The 19,834-nt window shown below is 43.8% G+C and overlaps 4 protein-coding genes across 7 annotated transcripts in view; 1 reads left to right on the forward strand and 3 right to left on the reverse strand.

The window, feature by feature from the left end:
• Nucleotides 1-341: 341 nt before the first annotated feature.
• On the reverse strand, nucleotides 342-9,432 carry LOC139101874 (probable peptidoglycan muropeptide transporter SLC46). Its single transcript, XM_070655368.1, has 6 exons — nucleotides 7,632-9,432; nucleotides 4,196-4,297; nucleotides 3,185-3,322; nucleotides 2,962-3,045; nucleotides 1,935-2,091; nucleotides 342-1,803 (listed from the first exon to the last, which is right to left on the reverse strand). Exons 1-6 carry the CDS (start codon nucleotides 8,629-8,631, stop codon nucleotides 1,611-1,613), a joined length of 1,674 nt encoding a protein of 557 aa, XP_070511469.1. The 5' UTR covers nucleotides 8,632-9,432; the 3' UTR covers nucleotides 342-1,610.
• Nucleotides 9,433-11,664: 2,232 nt separating this feature from the next.
• Nucleotides 11,665-13,857, reverse strand: LOC139101631 (natterin-3). The gene is made up of 4 exons (XM_070654927.1): nucleotides 13,747-13,857; nucleotides 12,842-13,041; nucleotides 12,218-12,361; nucleotides 11,665-11,933 (listed from the first exon to the last, which is right to left on the reverse strand). The coding sequence occupies exons 1-4, from the start codon at nucleotides 13,751-13,753 to the stop codon at nucleotides 11,847-11,849; spliced, it is 438 nt and encodes a 145-aa protein (XP_070511028.1). The 5' UTR covers nucleotides 13,754-13,857; the 3' UTR covers nucleotides 11,665-11,846.
• Nucleotides 13,858-14,232: 375 nt separating this feature from the next.
• On the forward strand, nucleotides 14,233-16,402 carry LOC139101627 (DDB1- and CUL4-associated factor 13). Its single transcript, XM_070654923.1, has 7 exons — nucleotides 14,233-14,504; nucleotides 14,583-14,974; nucleotides 15,062-15,233; nucleotides 15,327-15,474; nucleotides 15,531-15,831; nucleotides 15,927-16,090; nucleotides 16,171-16,402. Exons 1-7 carry the CDS (start codon nucleotides 14,435-14,437, stop codon nucleotides 16,256-16,258), a joined length of 1,335 nt encoding a protein of 444 aa, XP_070511024.1. The 5' UTR covers nucleotides 14,233-14,434; the 3' UTR covers nucleotides 16,259-16,402.
• The window catches only part of LOC139101622 (EGFR adapter protein), a 41,976-nt gene continuing 38,493 nt past the window's right edge, over nucleotides 16,352-19,834 (reverse strand). For all 4 annotated transcript variants that reach the window (XM_070654913.1, XM_070654911.1, XM_070654914.1 and 1 more), the window contains one exon: nucleotides 16,352-18,954. In XM_070654913.1, coding sequence (XP_070511014.1) covers nucleotides 18,745-18,954 — 210 coding nt within the window. In that variant the 3' untranslated portion in view covers nucleotides 16,352-18,744. The remainder of the gene's footprint in view (nucleotides 18,955-19,834) is intronic.

Genomic DNA, 19,834 nt, shown 5'->3' on the forward strand with positions numbered 1-19,834 from the left:
TTAATCAGATCCACATGAAATTAACGTACGCAACCGATTTTTACATTTGTATTATACATATATATTATATATATATACATATAACTAATTAATTGACGCGCTTAAATTTATCACACGAAATTACGAATCTGTGTAAAAACTTGACAGATTATAACAACTGCTCTACGAAAAAAAAAATAAAATAAAATAAAATAAGAGATGAATGTGAGAGTTAAATATGAAAAACTTATATTTACGCTATCAGTAACAAATGCACTTTCCTCAATTTTCTGTTTATATATTATATACGCGTACACATAAATTATATCAAGGTGTACATTAAACTCTACTTAAGATTGATTAAAAAAAAAAAAAAAAAACGTTTGTCTATTCGAAGCTTCTTTCGATTTCTTAATTGCAATATTATTACGCGAGCAGCATGCCTGTTATAAAATTTACGCTAAGGAATTAATACAATTTATTTTTTTTTTTCCTTTGGAGTTCGTTCTTAGTGCAGAGAAAAAGAAACGGGAAAAAAGAAAGGGAGAAAAAGAAAGAAAGAGAGAAAAATAAAACGAGAAAAATTAATTAATCAATATTGCGATATGAATATATGTGATGCGCATATCATCTTTCACGCCGTTGTCGTAATCTGTTTAAGTACAGTTTGTACTGGTGTACCCGAAGTAAAGGATATACGTGTTGCTAAATAAAAATTTTTATAACGTTTAACGCCACGATAGTTCCCTCCTCGTGATTAAATGAGTTTGCTTTTAAACAAGTATTAAAATAAAGATGGCGAGATATTCGCAAGGAATTAAAACAAATTATTATGTATATTACTTATGCATAATGTACGTTACATATAACTAAACGAATTCGTCCCGGAAAGGATTTTATTCCGAAGGCGATCGGATGGCCGAATCAATAATTTTTGCACATGTTAGGGAACAAAAATTTTTTTCGAAACAACATCCTTTCTCAAACGACTGTATTAATTACACGTGTTCGACGAATCTTAAAAAAATATAATCCCTTTTTTAACTCTGGTTAGGTACTATTTCCAGCTAAAGACGTTAAATTAGAAATAAGCTTGGTAGTTATCCCTCATTCGGAGTATCTCTACATCTTGAGAATACTTGAAACAAGATCTACAAGCTGCAGTAAGTGAAGTCATGGATGGCAAAGAGGAAGTCTCAATAAAGTGCTTTATTTACACCTTGATGTAGCATGAAGGTGATAACAGTTAGCAGTTGCGTAGGATTTGAGAAATGCCGTAATTCAGAATCCTAATTCGTTCCCGCTGCGCGCCAAGACCTCCGAGATAAGAGTTTCGCTAGACTTTACTTCGGAGAAACGGAAACCCTCGCGTTAAATCTCTAATAAACGTGGTAAAAGACGAAGAAGACTGAAATTTCAATCGGCGTTTACTAATAAAATGCCTTTGGTGTACCCCCTCGTGAAACAAGTTCTCTAACGCCTTTACCGATAACGTGACCAGCGTTCTGGTCCTAAGGTGTCCCTTCGGACTCATCTTTATGAGGTATTATTGATGTATCGTACGTCTCCATATTAAAAAAAAAAAAAAAAAAAAAAAAGAAAGAAAAAAAAGAATCACGTAAATCGTGAGATCACAACTGTTCAGATTCGAAGGCTACGTTATCTATGCCGTTCATCATCGTGCTTTTCTGTGCGTCCACGATTCGAAAGCTCGACGCCTTCGAATTGTAATCCGTTGCTTCTTCGTTCTTGTGGTTCATCGTGGCCTCGGGCTCCTTCTGCTCTTTCAGCATGCGGTCCTTCCGATGCTCTGTGTACAACCAGCTGGATAACAATTAAAACAATTGGCAAGCTTAATTATTTCCGTCGCGATCGAGTCGCGGAGGTTTGACGGTAGCGTTTCGTGGGATGTAAACGCACCTATCGATCGATAGGTGACCTGCGATAATACTCACAAGAACGCGAATATCGCGGGCATCGTCATGCATCCTCCGGCGATGAAGAACGTCCCAGGAACCGTGTTCATGGTCGCCGCGTAAATAGCGCTGTACATTGGCCCGTAAACGAGCGGCATCAGGGACTCGCACACGCCAAACAGCGAATTCACTTTACCTACAAAATTACGTAACGCGCCTTAGCCACGGGCAAGGAATTAAAAATTGCGCGCTGAAACTTCCTCGCTCTGCTTCCTAGCCGCGGCAGGAAGGTCCTCGTTTACGCTTTTCGACGTGATGGAAAAATTAGCGGCATCGCCACGTAAATGTAATTCGTTGCCCAAATTATCCATTTACGCGGCTACGCGAGACGTGCCGGCGCTAGCCGCGAGATAGCGATCAGCCCACGGGTCGAAAAACACTTCTAAAGTGGCACTAAAGTATTATTATAATGATGCAATTCTTACGGCTTGAGTGTAAAAGCGCGCGTTATTCCGTGCGCGCTTCTCTCCGACGGCTTCTTTTTCTAAACGTGACAGAAATACGCCGGATGATGCATCTGACGTTATCGCGGCCGAAGTATTTTTCCTACGTCGTTTCGTGCCGGAAGTGCTCGCAAAATTTTCCAGGATTTTCAAGTGACGTGTGTGGTTATTAGCGACGGAAGGGGAAAAAGCTGACATAATTCAATTGAATAAAGTCTCGGAAAAGAAATTATTTTCTTGCCAGAAAAGCAATTCTGTACGATAAAAAAAATTAACATACATTAAAACTGAAATATTAATTAAATGTCAGACTTTTTCTTCTTCGTTGCTTCTTTCCGTTATCATCTATCAATTTGAAAAAGTAACGTAGCCTTCTAAAAAAATAATCCTTCCACCGCCGATATATGCACTCGAGGTACATAATCCACATAAGAGGCTTTTACACATCCGTTTTATTTTTTATTTTATTTTTTTTTTCTCCTCCCCTCCCCCTCTCGAGATCGTAAAACCACGAGGCACGAAAGAGACGTAAAAAAGATCATCTTTTATTTGCGCTCTCTTACCGAGCTCGTCCGTGGGCACGAGCTTGGAAGCTATCGATCTCATGGCGATGAAGGATGTGCCGTTCACGATCTCCACGATAGCGGCTGAAACAGTAATTAGTCCGTCATTAAATACACCCCCTCCGCCGGAGCACCGGGCTCTCTGTACTGCGACATAATATATATGTATATATTTTATATACGTAGTTGTTACCCTGATGTTAGCCGTTTTAAAAAGACTGACCTACGTAGACCATCCAGGCGGACGTGGCGAACGCGTAAACGAAACTCGCTAAAATTTTACTCGTGCAGCTCATGATACCCACGATCGCGTCGTCTATCTTGAGAATGTGACTGAAAATACCGACGGAGATCGCAGTACCTGCACATCAAAGAGAAAAAAGGTTCTTTCACTGTTTTATTGCCCGGCGAGCGCCGGGCGTTCGTACGAACTACGATCGCACGAACTACGATCGCACGAATGATGATCCCAGAGGATCAGTGAACAAACGAGCGCTGTAAGATCCTCGGGCCGCTTAGTTTATTAAAGAAAAAAAAGAAAAGAACAATTGTTAGAGAAGTCGGATTTGGGTGTTTGGAAAAGTCGGGTGATCTATATCGACAAGCGGAAAGTTTTTCGCAAGTAGAAAGTCAAACGGGAACAGTACGGCGTTAAAAGTGCCGTGCTCGCGCGCGGCGGCAACCGCAAGATCTAACAATTTTTATCTCGCACGCGTGCAATTGCCTTTCTATTGCGCAATATTCTTAATGTTCTTTAATTCGTGCCGGCTGCTGACAAGCGATTGCATTTTCAAGGCGACTCCTGCCTTCCGCGACTCGTCGGGATAAAAGAGATAGTCGACGATCTCGCTTGGCAACGATATTTATTCTTACATAAGACACGTCTCCCTGCTTGCTTTCATCAACCCGTGAAGGAGAAAAGTCTTGATTAACCCGGACGTGTGCACGGCGATTACCACGAGAATAGAATTAGCGGGATGCCTTTGATTTCCGCGAAACGGTAATCGAAATAGATTAGCCGCGCCGACTGACTTCGTCTGTCTACGTTTTTACCTCATATTAAATATTTCTGCTTTAAAACCAGCGGCGAGATCAGCGAATAAGTCGCTGGAGTTCATCGCGAAAGATTTTACGAGCGCTCGTGTGGATTTCTTTTTTCTTTTCTTTTTATTTTTATTTTTTTAATTAATTAATTTATTTTTATCTCTCTTCGTTTCGAGGTGGGTTTTCTTACCGATCAGATTAGTTACCATGCCGAACGTAGAAAACATGCTGAACGTCACTTCATTCCAGTTGTATCGGTACCGCATGTATAGATAAAGAACCGCCATTTCGCCTGTGAAAGAAACACACTTGATAATATTCGCTCTGTTGCGTAATCGCCCCCGGTCTCGATCAAGAAAACGGGCGTGATGAATCAATCGACGTGCGAAATGATAAAAAGCTTGACCCGACTCGCGTTTAATGATCCCTCGATCTATAAACGATCCTATAAGCGCGATCGATTCCGGTTATTAAGTTTTTTCTTTTTTCTTTTTTTTTTTCTTTTTTTTCCTTTCTGCTTATTTATTGCATATACGCTAACAACTTGCGCGTATAATTTCTTTGCCTCGACTCGTCCAAGAATAGGCATCTCCCGGCGTGTCAGTTCGCGGAAAGATCGCGATTTATGGACGAGCACGCGGCTATTGTGCCGCTCGTCATCGAATATTTATTCAGGACTCATTAACGTCAAGCCTCGTTACGGGGACTTAGCCAATCTTCGGCTCGATCGTGTCGTTTGAGGTAGACACCTCTGAGAGTTACGGGGGCTTGACCCCACTCCCACCGTCCAATTAAGCTTTTAATTACAATCGTCGTTATTCGGTTTTGCAAAACTTATGACACTTTGCCTCGAGCAGACGCGTCTAAACTGTCCCCGGTAATCACGGCTGATTTACGGCGACATATCGGACAGTTCACGAGGCCATTATCGTTGAATTTTCATACGGTTATGTAGACACGGAGATATTTTGCAGATTCACCCAAGCGCAACGGTTTTCTGTTCAATTACAAACGATTTTCGCGATTACATCGGCTGCAATTAGACCGACAATTGCTTCCTGTAGTAATGCCTGCGAAGGTCAAACGCAAACGTCGACTGGTTACGTAAAACGAACCTCTTTTGCAAAAAAAAGGAAAATAAAAAAAAAAAAAAAAAAAGGAGTCAAGATATTCGATAGGGGGGTGCCGAAGATATATCCGAGATGTTTTCTCGTTTCGAAATACACGTGCGCGTTGCGTGCCGCTTCGGCAAATGCGCGTTCTCCCATGAAACTGCACGCGGCGTGTTTGCGCGATCGGCACGTAACGCGCGAAGTTACGGATTCCGTAATGCATCCCGCATTAAAGTTCGTCGCACGTTTTCTTACGGCGGCGTACCGCGATAACGGCTGGGCTTCGCCGCGCGGCGGGATTACTACGAAAATATACAAACCGCTATGTAACGCGGACGGCCGCGGACTTTCACCGCCGTATCTCTTTCGCGACGAGACGAGGATCTGAAATTGGCATCCGCGGCGTTCGCGTTTGTCACTCGCGCGAAGATTGCGTAGAAATAGGCGTGCAATTTTTCCACGCGCCTGAAATATAATTTATAATCCGTTGCGAAAAACGTTGAAATTTCGATGCTAAGGCTCGTTCGGGAAGCTCCTTGCGACGTATTCTGGAAAATAAGTTCGACGAGCTGCTCTAACGCATGCTAATTTCACATTTTCCTTGCGTAGATTTAGTTATTGCCGCGTGTACATTGGAACTAATGCCGTGCCAAGGCAAATATGTACAAGTTTGTGCAATTTACTTTAATTTCTATCCCGGTAAGCGGGATGTAATTCGAGTCCGTAATTGCTACGCTTATTACCGCATTGTATTTCATAATAATTAATATAAATTATTACCAGGTACAAAGATAAAAAACAATAACTTAGAAGCGTGTTAATAATTGAACAAATATCCTCCCTCCCCCCGCGCGTCGGATCCTTTTGCGTCATTTAAACGCTGTTTTCGGTCTCGAGATCCGTGTAATCGCCGAGGTTTATCTGCGTACGAATCTTCTCGCGTGCCGGTAGGAAATTAAAGCCGTAAGGATGGAATTATCGCTCATCTGGGACGTCACCGTGCCGGCAGTGACGACAACAAGAGAGTTGAGAAAAAGTAACCGTCTCGAGAGGAGCCTTACACACAGGTATATCCGCGTTACAGCATTCGAAATCAGGAAGACGCCTATTACACGAAATTGTTATAAAGCGTGACGACTGCCCGCGTCACTTAGCAGCTGGGGTAATACGTGCTAATGCGTACCCAGACATTGTAACGACGGGGGGGCCTACCTATATAATTAAATTGTGACAAGGGCATCCGCGAAATGTGCTGGAATTGTGCGCCGCCGTCGCCGTCGTCGTCGCCGCGAGCGGCGACGATCCGCTTTAAAGTCGCGATGGCGCGCCGTAACAAATGCACGCTAATTGAAAAATTGAATAATCCGTGTGGTCGCGTGCTCGCGCGGGCTACTGGCAGAAACTGGAGGCACTATTGTTGCCGATACTACGTCCGGCACCGAGGTGGTCGATATCGTAAACTTTATTATTTCACGGCCTATCAGGCCGCGACGGTACTCGCGGGCACCTTCGCCAGAGAAAGCCGCAAAAATGGATTCTGCGGCCCGGAAGCCGCCGCTGCAGCTTTCGCAAAAAAAAAAAAAAACTCGAGGCTAATGGATTAATGGCCCGTTAAGTTTTTCACTTTTGCTAAACGTCAATTTACGACGTTCAACGGGGACGAAGACACGCGAGTACCGAGGTGGTACCGTTGCGAGAGGCTGGATAGCATTTGCCGGCGCTTTGAAGTACGCGCGTTACGAATGTCTCGAGTTAATGTTATGCGCTCTCGTATTTAATATGCGCCGATTTTGCCACGTCTTCTCTTACTTTTCCTCGGCTGCACATATATGTATATATGTATTTATATATGTATATTTATGATATATATGTTTCCGCCGTCGGACGTAAGTAATTACCGATGGGAATGCGCACGATTACCGCAACGTGAGTACCGAGATTAACGAGAATTACCCGCGGATTTTTATCGTGCTACGACTCGCGTGAAAAATGACAGATAAAATATTATTTCGCATGCAATTTTCCAATGGTTTTACCGATTTCTTTATTTTTCGTGCCGCTTTAATCGCGCGCGAATTTAATATTTTCCATATTCGAGTTATTACGCGTCTCGCGCGTTTTTGCATAACACGGAACAGATATCGATCGCAACAATTTCCGCTTAAAAGCGATTCTGAAAAAGGAATGATATCACGCATGAATATTTAAGTATTATTCTTTATAAAAGCGTATAGCTTTAATTTCGAACAAAGTTTTATCATTCGTTAATGACCGAGTATCTCTTAAACGTTCAAGTAATTTATTATTCGCATCTATGCATTGTTAATATACTGAAAAAAATGATTTATAAATTGTTTAGCGTCCGGATTGATTTGTATTCGGTACAAAGTATCGGCTATCGACGTCATAGCCGAGGGTGAGAGACGCTTACGCGCAAAGCCGTCCAGTTATTTCTATTTAGCGGGGATAAGAAAACATTTATTCAAAGGATATAAAAATCGTTCGTTTACTCACCGTAAAGCGGCCCGATGACGACCATAACAATGACCATGAGCACGATGACCCGCTTCTGACGATTGTGCGCCCCTTTTTTGAACGCAACGCGAAACGTCTCCTCGATGTGCTTCAACGAGAAGAAGTCGAGAACAAAGGCGCACAACGAGGTCCGCTTTTTCCCCTCGGGCGGGAGGGACTTTTTCCGCGAGCGTTCCGCGATCACCCTCGGCGGCTCCTTGATAACCACTAGGCCGTACACAAAGCTCAGTACGTAACACACCATCGCGATGCTGAAGACACCGTAAAAGCCCAGCTTCGTGTAGAGTATACCCGACAGGGCCATGCCGATCGGCACGCCTAGGGATAGAAAGACGTTGGCCGCCCCGATTCGGAGCGTTCTCGATTCCACGGTCGTGATGTCGGCGATGTAGCTGAAAATACCCATGAACATGGTGAACCAGCCACCGGTCAGGGCGGGCCACACCGACTCGAGAACGACCACCTCCATAGGCAGCTCGTAGAACCAGTAGGTGCAGGCGATGAGGGTGACGCTGCTGAAGAACTCGCCGATGATCGGCAGCAGCATGCAGGGCTTCCTCAAGCCGGTACGGTCGCTCCACGCGCCCATGAACAAGATCAGCATGGTCGGCAGGGCGCTTTGCAGCGGCGTTTTCCACGTCTGCATACGCGCGACCATCTGCTGCACCGCGGTCTCCTCGGCCTCGTACCCGGTGGTGTTCCTGGCGGTCAGGGCCGAGCAGACTTCGTCCGAATAGGCCAGGTTCACCCGGCACGCCTTCTCGAGGATGAGATTCTGCGTGGCCAGCTGGGAGAGTACGCTGGGAATGACGTAGCACGCGACCATCGGCTCGACGGTGATGTTGCTGGTCAGGAAGGACCATTTCTGCCGCATGCTCATGGACTTCCAAGGTACGGCGCTGTCGGACTTGTCGGTCACGGGAATCGCCGGCTTCTTCTCCGGCGGGTGTCCCGCGGTCGTTCCCGTGATCTCGGACATCTTTCGCGTCGTAGGCGACACGGGGGGTATCGAGTTAGTTTATCTCAGGGAAACGGAGCGGAGTCGCGGTTTCTTTCGTGCGTTCGGCTCAAAAGCATCCAGCGGTCCGGGGTGCGACTCGCGAAAGCCTCGGTGGTCTCGGCTCAGGTCGTTCGACGCGCGTCCGAGAGAAATCGGACGGTGGTTCCGCGGCTCTCGGCTAATGCCGCGCCATCGTACATAACGAGACGGGCGGCGTTATCTCCTTCTCTCGCCAGCTCCCAGCGTCTCGTACCCTGTGCTATCTCTTTCCTGGGCCGCGCTGTCACCGTTCTTTCCTATTCGACCTCCTGCAGCGCGCGGCGAGCTGGTCCGCCTTCGTGTACATCCACCCAGGCACTAAACACACGCGGTGGCCCCACGGGGCAACGTCGCCGACGTTCGCGCTTAATCGGTTCCTCCGCGGTGCACGGCACGCGGCTAATGCCTCCGCGAGCGGCTGATCGCCAGCGCTCCGCCAGCGAGTCGCTTCCGATTCCGCCCCGCACGAGTTTTCGGGTCAAGGTCAGCCCCCGATGACCAATGTGCCCGAGGTCTCCGGGGGGGTTCTCCCGCCGCGCAGCCCGGGGTCCTCTATTCTTCTCCGGCGGTCGCTGCGCTTGTCTCGCCCATTTTCCGTTCCCGACACGCAAAATACGCGGTGATCACCTTGACACGCGAGCGTCTTCCGCGATGGAGCATAACGGGTCGCCCGGGCCTAATCTCACCACGTGCCCGTCGAGTTTAATCCAGCATCCTCAGCAGGGACATGTTGACGAACGAGCGGCGCGTCATGATTATCGTGTTCATCTTCCTGCCCAGGGAGTACTTGTTCCTGCGCCGGCGGATGACGATCTTTTTCGGCTTCATGTACCTGACAATTCGACGATACATCGTTCCTGACGCGCGAACGGCGTCCTGGTCGGTCCAGCGGTCCGCCTGCTTTCGCGGTACCACGTTGAAGAAGGGTTGAAGGCGTCGTCGGCGAGCGGGTCCGCGTCGAGATCCAGGCTCATCTACCTCGCGCGATCTCCCGCGGTGCGAATGTCCTCGTCAAGTGCGGGGTGACGCTCAGCAACTCGCTCGTTCACGAAACTGTACGATCACCTCGCGCGATTTCCGTTGCGTAAGCCTCTTTCACCGCGCGGTCCATCCGCAGGGATCGATCGGCGGCAGCCTTCGGCCGTCCTTGGCACGTTCCACCTCGTTGCGAAAACGTTTCTCCGTCGCATCGGAACGGCAGCTCGCGTTATCCGCGCGTGTTTGCCCTTCTGTCGCGAACAGCGGGCCGGGTGACTCTCGGCGGCCGCGTAACGATCATTTCGACCTGCCGCGTGGGAAATAAGGGAGAATCCAGAGGGGAGTTTTTTCTTCTTCTTTTTTTTTCGATCGGCCAAGGCGGAAATAGCCGTCGAAAGACTGATCGCGTACGACACGTCGGCGATGTCGAACGGATGGCAACCGAGCGTAAACAGGCAGCGTCGTCGAATCGCTGTCCGCGCGTAACTCGACGAGGCGCTGTTAAATGTGACAATTCGTTGATAAAGTAATAACTACTACGCACGGTCCCAGCGTTCTGCAGTCGGAGCCTATTTTAGACAGGGCCGTCCAAGTGCTATTATCTGCGGCGATGTATTCAAAGCTATTCGCGCGGCTCGGCCGTGCCGAACGGTCCGCACGACGGCGGTGGGTTTTAACATCGCGGTGTCGCCCCCCGCGAGGGGCCGCGGAACACGTGGATTTACACGTGTGTCCCAACCGTTCGTCGATTCGATTGCCGGTGGACGCGGTGCCGAATTCCGCGGCTGGTTCTCCAACGCGGACGGGCGATCTCCGGGTGGTCCCGCGGCCGACCGGAGCCCCGATAGATAGGATCTTCGACTCGCGCGGGACCGCGAGGATCCTCCAAGGACCACCTCGTCGCGAAATCGCGACAGGGCGAGAAATCCGCAAGGTCGCATCCGAGCGACGAAAGGCATCTAGAGGCGGCCCTGGCTCTTAAGTCTGACGTATGACTCCGTCAAGTGAGTAATGCTCGCAATTCCACAGCGATGCTTATAAAATATTCGATGCAGAGCTGTCACCACTTCTCCTCCTATCTCTCCCTCTTTCTCTCTCTCTCTCTGTCTTTGATGTCCGAGCGACGAGGGTGCGTCTGCGGTCGTCATTGCTCAAGAGCCCATCCTCCGCATGCCGGCTCGCAGGCAAGCTAGGGGCACGGACTCTTTCGCGGTAGCCAATCGCCCCGTTTTCATTCATCGGCGATCGGCAAAGGTCCGCTAAATACGTCGCGATAAATCGTCTAATGGCTTCGCCGTAATTACCGCGGCCTACAAAGGTATTTTATTTCTTCGCATTCTCGCTCGGCTGAGCCGCGCTCGTTCGAGGATCACGGATTTCCAACTGGTAGCCGTGCGGCCAGTTTAACGATTTCAATTCTACGTCCGGCAACTTTCGATTTTTTCTTTGTGTGTTTCTTTTTCTTTTTTTTCTTTTTTTTTTTTTCTTCTTCTACTTTTTTTTAACGCAACTTTAGTAAACAGAAACGATTTCTCCGGTTACACGTTTTCATCGAAGCGATACAACCACTTTTAGGTCAGCGATGTATTATTTATTTTCGTTGCTTATTTGCCTTGTAAATAGATTTCTATTTCTTCATTTGGTGATAAGAATTAAGCAAGGCTGTTCTCAATAAATATATTGCTCGTTATTATAATAATATATAAAAATATATATCTTTTAATTGTTTATCGGGGTTAAATAAAATCAGGGTAGCTGAAGCACGAGAGACACTTAAATTTCAAACGAGGGAAACACCCGGGAAAAGAGATAACGAGGTAGTTTTTATCAATTAACAATTTTAAGTATCTTCTTATTACATAATATCTTTTTTAATTAATATAGATGTTTTATGTACTCATATTTATTCAGATCTGATAACTATTTTTGGCGTAAGCTAGATTGCTCGTCAGAAATCTGATTAAAAGTGATTATTTAAGATTATATTTATATATATATATTTTTTTTTTGTTGTTTTATTTCAGTGAATTTTTACAAATGTTCAGGAAACAGAGCGTTCTGCTCAATTTTCCATTCAGTTCGTGCTCCAGCCGCTTGTTTAGAGGTTGTTTTGCTTGACTCAATTAACTATGACCATGTATGAAATGCATGTTACATCTTCAGCATCCGCAATCGAGTTAATGTATGACGAGTACTTCGTAATCCTTGAACGACAGTTCCTCGCCATCGAACGGAATGTATAAGCATCCGTGGCTCGGCTGGACCTAAAAAAATATATGCATATATTAATATTACTTTCTACGCAACCTGTTTATAAATAACTAGCGAGATAACTACGTTTATCTCGTCCGGAGGAGAGAAAAAAAAAAAAGGCCGCGCGGGATAAAAGCGAAGGTGCAGCTTGCCAAATGCGGAGTATCGTTGATTGGAGGAGCACTTTGGCAGGGAGCGTGATACAAACGTATCGACGCGTCAGTTCGCACTTTCGTACGCTTATCATTATCGGCCGTGGAGGCCCTACAGATTAATAGCTGCCAAAAAGACCGACCTTGCCAATCGTTTGAGATCCACTATGGAGGACACGGCCGACGTACAGAGGTTCTCCATCCGCGGTTTGACCGGCGATTACAGCATCCGCCGGCACCTCGCCGTTGCTGGAGAACTCCCATGCGAATTCCCCTTGGACAAGAACCTGGGCACAGTATCGCCGATATTGTTACGATAATTACCGGGCTACTACGACCACCGGCTAGCAATTAATTCCGGCCTGCGGTTCGTTTGTCTATTATCGTTGTTATTTGATCGGAGGAACATTAATTATCAGATAGCGAAATATCGTTGAAATAATAATCACGCGGATTCACCGAGCCCGCTCATCGAATCGCATATCTTCACCGCTTCTCAATAGCTACTTCCGACAAAAATTTAATATCTCGAGATTATCTAATAAAATTGATACGATTGATTCCTTAGTAAACTCTACATTCGATCGTCTATCTGTTTATCGCGTTACGTAAGCCGCGTGATGCAAAGTGGAATGTACTTTACAATATTTATGTGATTTTTCAATTTTATTTCCTCGAACTGCGGAGAGCTTATAATTCCATTTCTCGTAACGTAGAAAAAAAAAAAAAGAAATAGGAAAAAAAGTTTAGCCCGGCTTTATACTCACCTCATAGTTGGATTTCGGATGTTCCTCGCCGCTGTGAGAAACATAGGCGACACCCTTGTCAGGAATCACTTTCGCCGGTAACATGTCGCCGTCGTGGAAAGCCCTACCGACATAAATCGTGCTCCCGTCCGAATCGCGACCACCGGTGACCACATTTTCTGGCAGCGATTGAGCGCTGGTGCGGTTCACCCATCTGTAGGCTTTTAACAATGATAAACTATCAGCATGACTTTTTACTCCCAACCTGATTTTTACTAAAAACGCATTAGAATAACTGTAACATTACTGTAGAAAAATTGGCAATTTTATTTTCTTTAAATTAAATTTTAAATATTTTTTAAAAATATTAATTTGTTAATTTTTTATTATATGTTTAATAATTAAGGTCGTAATTTTTAGTAAATGACGAAAATCTTTTTTCATACGGTCGTACAGATTATAATTAACTGGTACGTGTAACGAATGTGCGTGTTACATAATATCAAAACGTCCCGATATCGTCGTTGCTTATAATCAATGCGATAACACACTTCCAGACGATTCTTGCAATCGATGATTTCACGTGTCACATATTATCTTTACAATCTACATGACTCACTTCTAAAGTGAGGTAATTTTATATAGCCATAAATTTTGATGCATCGTTATTAAAATAAAATAAAATAAAATAAAATAAAATAATAATATTAATAATAATTTATATCAGATATTTTTACAATCACGTTTTAAGACAACGCTATTGCAACAATATTTTTTCAATATATTTTTTCTAATGCAACGTAAACGTTACATGAACAGTTGTCCACGCGATGCGTTACAGTCGATCAATCTTGAATTACAAAAATTGCAACGAAAATATATTTTAATAAACTTTACAGGAATTATTATTATTTTTTTTCTCTCACCTGGCATGACGGTAATCGATTCGGCACAGTTGAAGTCTCAAAACGATGTGGCGCTTATCGTGTCTGTGGGCTGCGTTAAAAGCTCGCGTAATCTTATCGCTCGTAATCTTATTTGCCGAAATATTTCACTTGTCTCTCTGTACGTCTCTTCCTCGCTCTTTACACACGATACCGAATTTACTAGAACGTGATGTCATTTTCTCCCACGCCTATTTCCTCTTCAATGAATTTTACCGATTGGTGCAACGATTACGGCGCAATTCACGTTTACTTAGACATTTTATTTAAAGATAATCGTGGAAAGATATATTAATAAAAAAAAAAAAAAAAGAAGTGTCCACTTATTATTAATTCAGAAGATATGAGAATATATAAATCGGGAATTAATTATTTTTTTAAACGTTTAGATGTTTTTTTTTTTTTTTCATCAATTTTATAAGACTAAAATTTTTAAACGTCCTTCGTTGTCTTCGAAATATAATAATCCTATTTAAATAAATTGGCTGAATTGTAATTAGACACCGCGCTATTTTTAAAAAGCAGCAGTAGTTTGCAGCGACTGTAAAGATATCACAGATGTCTCCGCGGTCCACGTCGCATTATCTGTTTATTTTCTCGGTATACACGTGGACGGATCGAAAAGTTTTTGTGCATTTCATAGAACAGTGTTCTTAGTTCTTTTTCGAAAATGAAGGTTAAAATGTTGAGCAGAAATCCCGACGAATATTTGCGGGAGACCAAACGAGACATTCACAAGAGTATGTCCGCGCCAAGCCGCGAAGGCAAAAACCTAACCTAATACGCGACACGGGTACATCACTTTTATCATTTTGCAGTTCCACGGAACTTCGACCCGGCTCTACATCCTTTTCAAGCAGCCAGGGAGTATACGAAGGCACTGAATGCAGTTAAGTTGGAGCGGGTGTTCGCCAAGCCGTTTATTGGCAACCTGGAGGGTCACAAGGATGCGGTGTCCTGCATGTGTAAACACCCAACGCAGCTGGCCACGCTTTTGAGCGGCGCATACGACGGCGAGGTGAGAACATGGAACCTCGGTCAAGGTACGTGCACGCGCGCGTTTCTCGCCCACGACGGCATAGTACGCGGTATCGCGTACGCAGCGGACGGAAAGCACTTCATCACCGCTGGCGACGATAAAACTATCAAAACCTGGGACACTGTACCTGCGGGTGGAGAGGAGGAACCTGTGAATACTATTTTCAGCAAAGTACGCATTTTCAATATCATTTTTGGTATAATGTAATCAAACGATATTGCTCAAAGACTTAAATAATTTTGTTTTTTTATGTGATAGACGGTATTATCTGGCATAACTCATCATCGGATTAAACCTGTATTTGTCACTTGCGGAGAAGGAATATGCCAAATGTGGGAGGATACCCGTAACGAGCCGCTACGCACATTTCAATGGGGCGTGGACAGTCTTCTTGATGTAAAATTTAATCCTGTACAAAAAGACCTTCTAGGTATTATATTTTTGTTTCTTCATAATAAAATATTGTGGGTAAAATTCTAAATTAATTGTACATTAAAATATTTTATCTCAACTTAACTTTTAGCTTCTTGCGCCAGTGATCGTAGTATAATTTTATACGATACCAGGGAGACAGGTCCTCTGACGAGGATAGTTATGAAATTACGGAGCAACAAGCTTTCTTGGAATCCTATGGAAGCGTTTGTTTTCACCTGTGCCAATGAAGATTACAAGTAAGATGTAATAAAGAAAGGATCATCAAGGAATTACTAAAATGCATTTGTTTCAGTTTGTACACCTATGATGTTCGCAAGCTAAAAACGCCAGTTAACGTGCATATGGATCACGTGGAAGCAGTAATAGACGTGGATTACTCGCCGACGGGAAAAGAATTTGTTTCGGGCAGCTATGACAAGTCGATACGCATTTTCGAAGTGAATAAAGGTCACTCGCGAGAGGTGTACCATACAAGACGTATGCACAGACTCACCTGCGTAAGTTGGTCGCTCGATAATAAATACGTGATTAGCGGCAGCGACGAAATGAATCTTCGCGTGTGGAAGGCTAAAGCGTCGGAGAAACTCGGCATTGTAAGCATCGATAATTACAATTTCACAGTTTACATGTGGAGTTGATATAAGCTTCTCGTTAATTATTTCTCTGTTTCTATTTCTACTTCCAATAGTTGAAAGCCAGAGAAAGAAACGCGCTGCTCGTTAATGACGCTTTGAAAGAGAAGTATGCAGCGCATCCGGAAATCCGACGAATTGCACGTCATCGACAAGTGCCGAAACACATATACAATGCACGAGCCGAACTGCGAACGCTACGTGAGAAAGGTAGACGCAAGTAAGTACAACCAAATCGTAACACGCGTGAGTTTTTCACGTACATTTTGAACGACCTAAAATCTGCGTTTTGTTTTACAGGGAGGCTAATAGACGCCGTCATTCCAAGAAGGGAGCAGTACCGTTCGTGTCAGAAAGACAGAAGAACGTTGTGGAACAAGACACCTGAAGCAGCACGCTCTCGTATAGTTTTATTTGTCGGCCCGTGGATTTTTTTTTTACTTGTTAGATTTTTACAGGATTGTTACGTCACGGTAACAAATACTTTGTATTATATTTATTGTAATAAATAATTTCTCTTGACATTATACAACGCATCGCGATAATAAATTCATAAAACATTACAAACCTCAAGCAGTGATTAATGTCATGCGTAGCGTACATTACAACAGTTAATTATGCGTTTTTCGCGCGATTTTAGCGCGCATTAATACAAACACTCTTAGTTTCTTTCTCACATCGTTTTAACTTTGAAAAAAAAAAACGCTATTAAAAAATTGTTTTACGTGATTCATTAAATCGCGTGTGTGCATGAGATTAACGATATAAGATACTATACTTTTTTTTTTTTTTTTTTACGCGATTGCAGTTGTGGTTTTAAAAAACGATTTGTTGTGAATTTAATTTTATGGAAACGGATATTTCTTTAAGATTTTCCGTATCGTTATTAACTTAATAATTTGCGTTGTGGTTAAAGTGTTACACAGGAACACATTGTAGAAACGAAGTCACAGCGATTCATATTCGCACAAATCTATTATACATATCATACATACGATTTCAATGCATCATATGCACCATTCTGAGCTTTCTTCCACAATGCGTCCACCAGATATAAATCTCAATGTGAAACTTGTCGACACGTTTTCGATGCATTTCTCATCTGCCCCATTCGCTCAGGAATCGAAACCGTTATCACTTTGGAAAATGTAATATTTGATGCTACAAATGTTACGTGTACGCTATGTCGTCTTTACATTTTTCTTTCTATTTCTACAGCATCAATGTTTAATCACGCGATTGTAGCGGGCTTAACTTCGCCGTTTTTTTTTTTTTACGTTGAATGGTAAACGACTTTGGTGAAGTGTCACACTGGCAGTTTCGAAATTTCGATGTAATCTTAATAGCTCATATATAAAGATCGATAATACGTGGCGATTATACTTGAAAAATTGCTTTTTGGTGTATCAAAAAAAAAAAAAAATGCCACGCGATTTAGTGTCTGGTCGCCGCTAAGAATTGTTTAAATATGACAATTATATACGCATAATCATATAAATTTCATTGTCGCAGCACGAAATTTATGTACAAGACTAGGATAGCTGAGAAACTAAATTATCGCCTATTACAGTAATTCGCGTTTCGCCGAGTTAAAATTTCGAGGAATTTCTGTGTCCTCTCTTAGGCGTAATCGCATTTCTAAGATTTCCATGCCGTTTACTAATTTTCTTTGACGTTCACTAATTAAATATACGTGGAAATATAATGCGCGAATGAGAATAATTATAACATATATACATATAAACACATGTACATCAATATTGCGATCAGGAACCAAAAGCGAAAAATATTTTATCGGTTATCTTGCACTGAATTTTGCTGAATTATCTTCCAACGATCTTATATTATTCCATTTTCAAATTTAAACGTGAACATTACTAGATCACTTTTGGACGCCGTGAAGTCGCAATCGAGAGAGGAACTAGATGGAAAATATTTTAATATAACATTACTCTGGAAAGAAATTATCGATTTTTCTTCCAGAGAAAACATATTTTTCACATATCACCTCAATTCTTTTATAACCGTCGTGCATTTTTAATATATTTAACCTGGTATTTTAATAATAAATTAAAGTTTAGTAATCTTTTTTTTAATTTCTTAATCTTTCGTAATAAATTCGTTTAATTAATTTTCTCAATTTTTTCATTACTCGGTTATTGTGCGTTTTATAACAAAGATATATTACACGAATCGTTTGGCATCGTTATAACGGGAGCGATCCAAACGATAACGAAATTCGATTTACTACTTTCGTTTTAACCGTGGAAAAAAAACCCGCAAAAAATAAAAAATAAAAAAAAAAAAAGAAAAATAATAACTCTGCAACAAGTACTTGAACAATTATTCTGTTCTCCGAAAATAAACTATTCCGAATAAGGGATTCGATAAACGTCGATTGTTTCGCTCTGTCCGTTATTAACGAGCTTAAAACTAACATCTCGCTAGGCGCGCGTGCTGTAATGAAAAAAAAAAGAGGAAGAAAATAAAAATAGAAATAGAAAAGAACACATAGCTATTCCAGTCACGCGTTCATGTCTAACACTAGGAATTATTAAATTATCTACGCTACCGCTTCTTACCGTTATAATGACTTACGAGTATGTATCACTGATGGCTGTGCGAGTCTTTCCGGAACATAGATTCGTTAATGTAAGCGTCGTCCAATATGCGTTGCGCCGATGCCGATTACCTCGAGCACGGAGGATCTTTTTCGCGAACGGCGATCAGGTAATCTCGGCATTTCGCGTACAATGCAATGGCACAGAATCGATCCAGGTACAAACAATATACCGAACAGTGCCTCGCGTTCCGACGAATTTCATGAATCGATAAATCGCGGAGGAAAAGAAGGAGCCTCTTCCGATAATCGCTCTAGACATTCAGATCGGCCATCATTTTGCGAAAATCCGCCAGGGTATTATAATCCGGATCTGAGTCGATGTCCGCGAAATCCTTGCTGGAGTCAGTCTTGACGAAGCTCGGATTATATCGGCTTAGCGACAACGGGCACGGCAGTAATTCCGGCATGACCGAGTGGTGAGTGATTAGCGCCGTGAGCGTCGTGAACTCTTTTGTGAAACCCTGAAAACATACATTATTGATTTTAGCGTGACGGTGGCTGTATCGGAATTAATTCTAACGGCTCTCCGAAGTTCGTCCGCCGGGTGTCTCGGCGGCGGCTTCGTAATACCATCCCTCTCTGTTTCGGTTATTATTATGCGCATTGTATTATTCAATATTCCGCGTATTATCGCGTTACTAAACGTCGCGGCCACGCGGCCGGGATGGTGAAACGCGATATTAGTCAAAGGTCCTTTTCTCGCGTTTTCGGCCGGCGCGGTAAAACGTCGCGCGGGGCGCATAACGAGACGAATATTAAACGCGTCCCGTACACGTGCGCGCCGACACGAGTCCTGGGTACCGGGGACTAAACCCTGCACCCCGGTATTCATTCGGAATCCTGTGCTTGTTACAGCGCGACGCGTATCCCACCGTCGTCGCGGAGCGCGGGAGAGAGAGAGAGAGAGAGGGATGGGAGTTTTGATTTCCCCACGGCATCCACGGCACATTCAACAAAACTCATTTATACTGGTTTCGGAGATTATCAAAGTCCGCGGACTCATTTAATCTATCCTGCGAGAGCAACGGGGTGGGGAAGTTCGACCATTTAAATACACGTATCCGAATAGCTAAATGCGCTCTCGGTGGCTTTGCACCGGGGCGTGGTAGTACCCCGAGTATAATGTCCGAGCTACTAAAAGCTTCGGCCCTTCGCGCATTAGCATCCAGCGCAGCTTATTTCAATATTAACTTGCGCTTATATAGGAGGAATTTCTCTCTCTATCCTCGGCGGGTATTATTTCGAGCGTTAAAAAGAGCTTTGGCTCCTGCGGGGGCCGAAGTCTCGTTTTCCCCCGACGCGGTGCCGCGAAGAAGATTCGATAAGGGAAAAATTAGCGGC

This window comes from Cardiocondyla obscurior, linkage group LG04 (genome assembly GCF_019399895.1).
Source record: "Cardiocondyla obscurior isolate alpha-2009 linkage group LG04, Cobs3.1, whole genome shotgun sequence".
In the NCBI taxonomy this organism is placed as follows: domain Eukaryota; kingdom Metazoa; phylum Arthropoda; class Insecta; order Hymenoptera; family Formicidae; genus Cardiocondyla; species Cardiocondyla obscurior.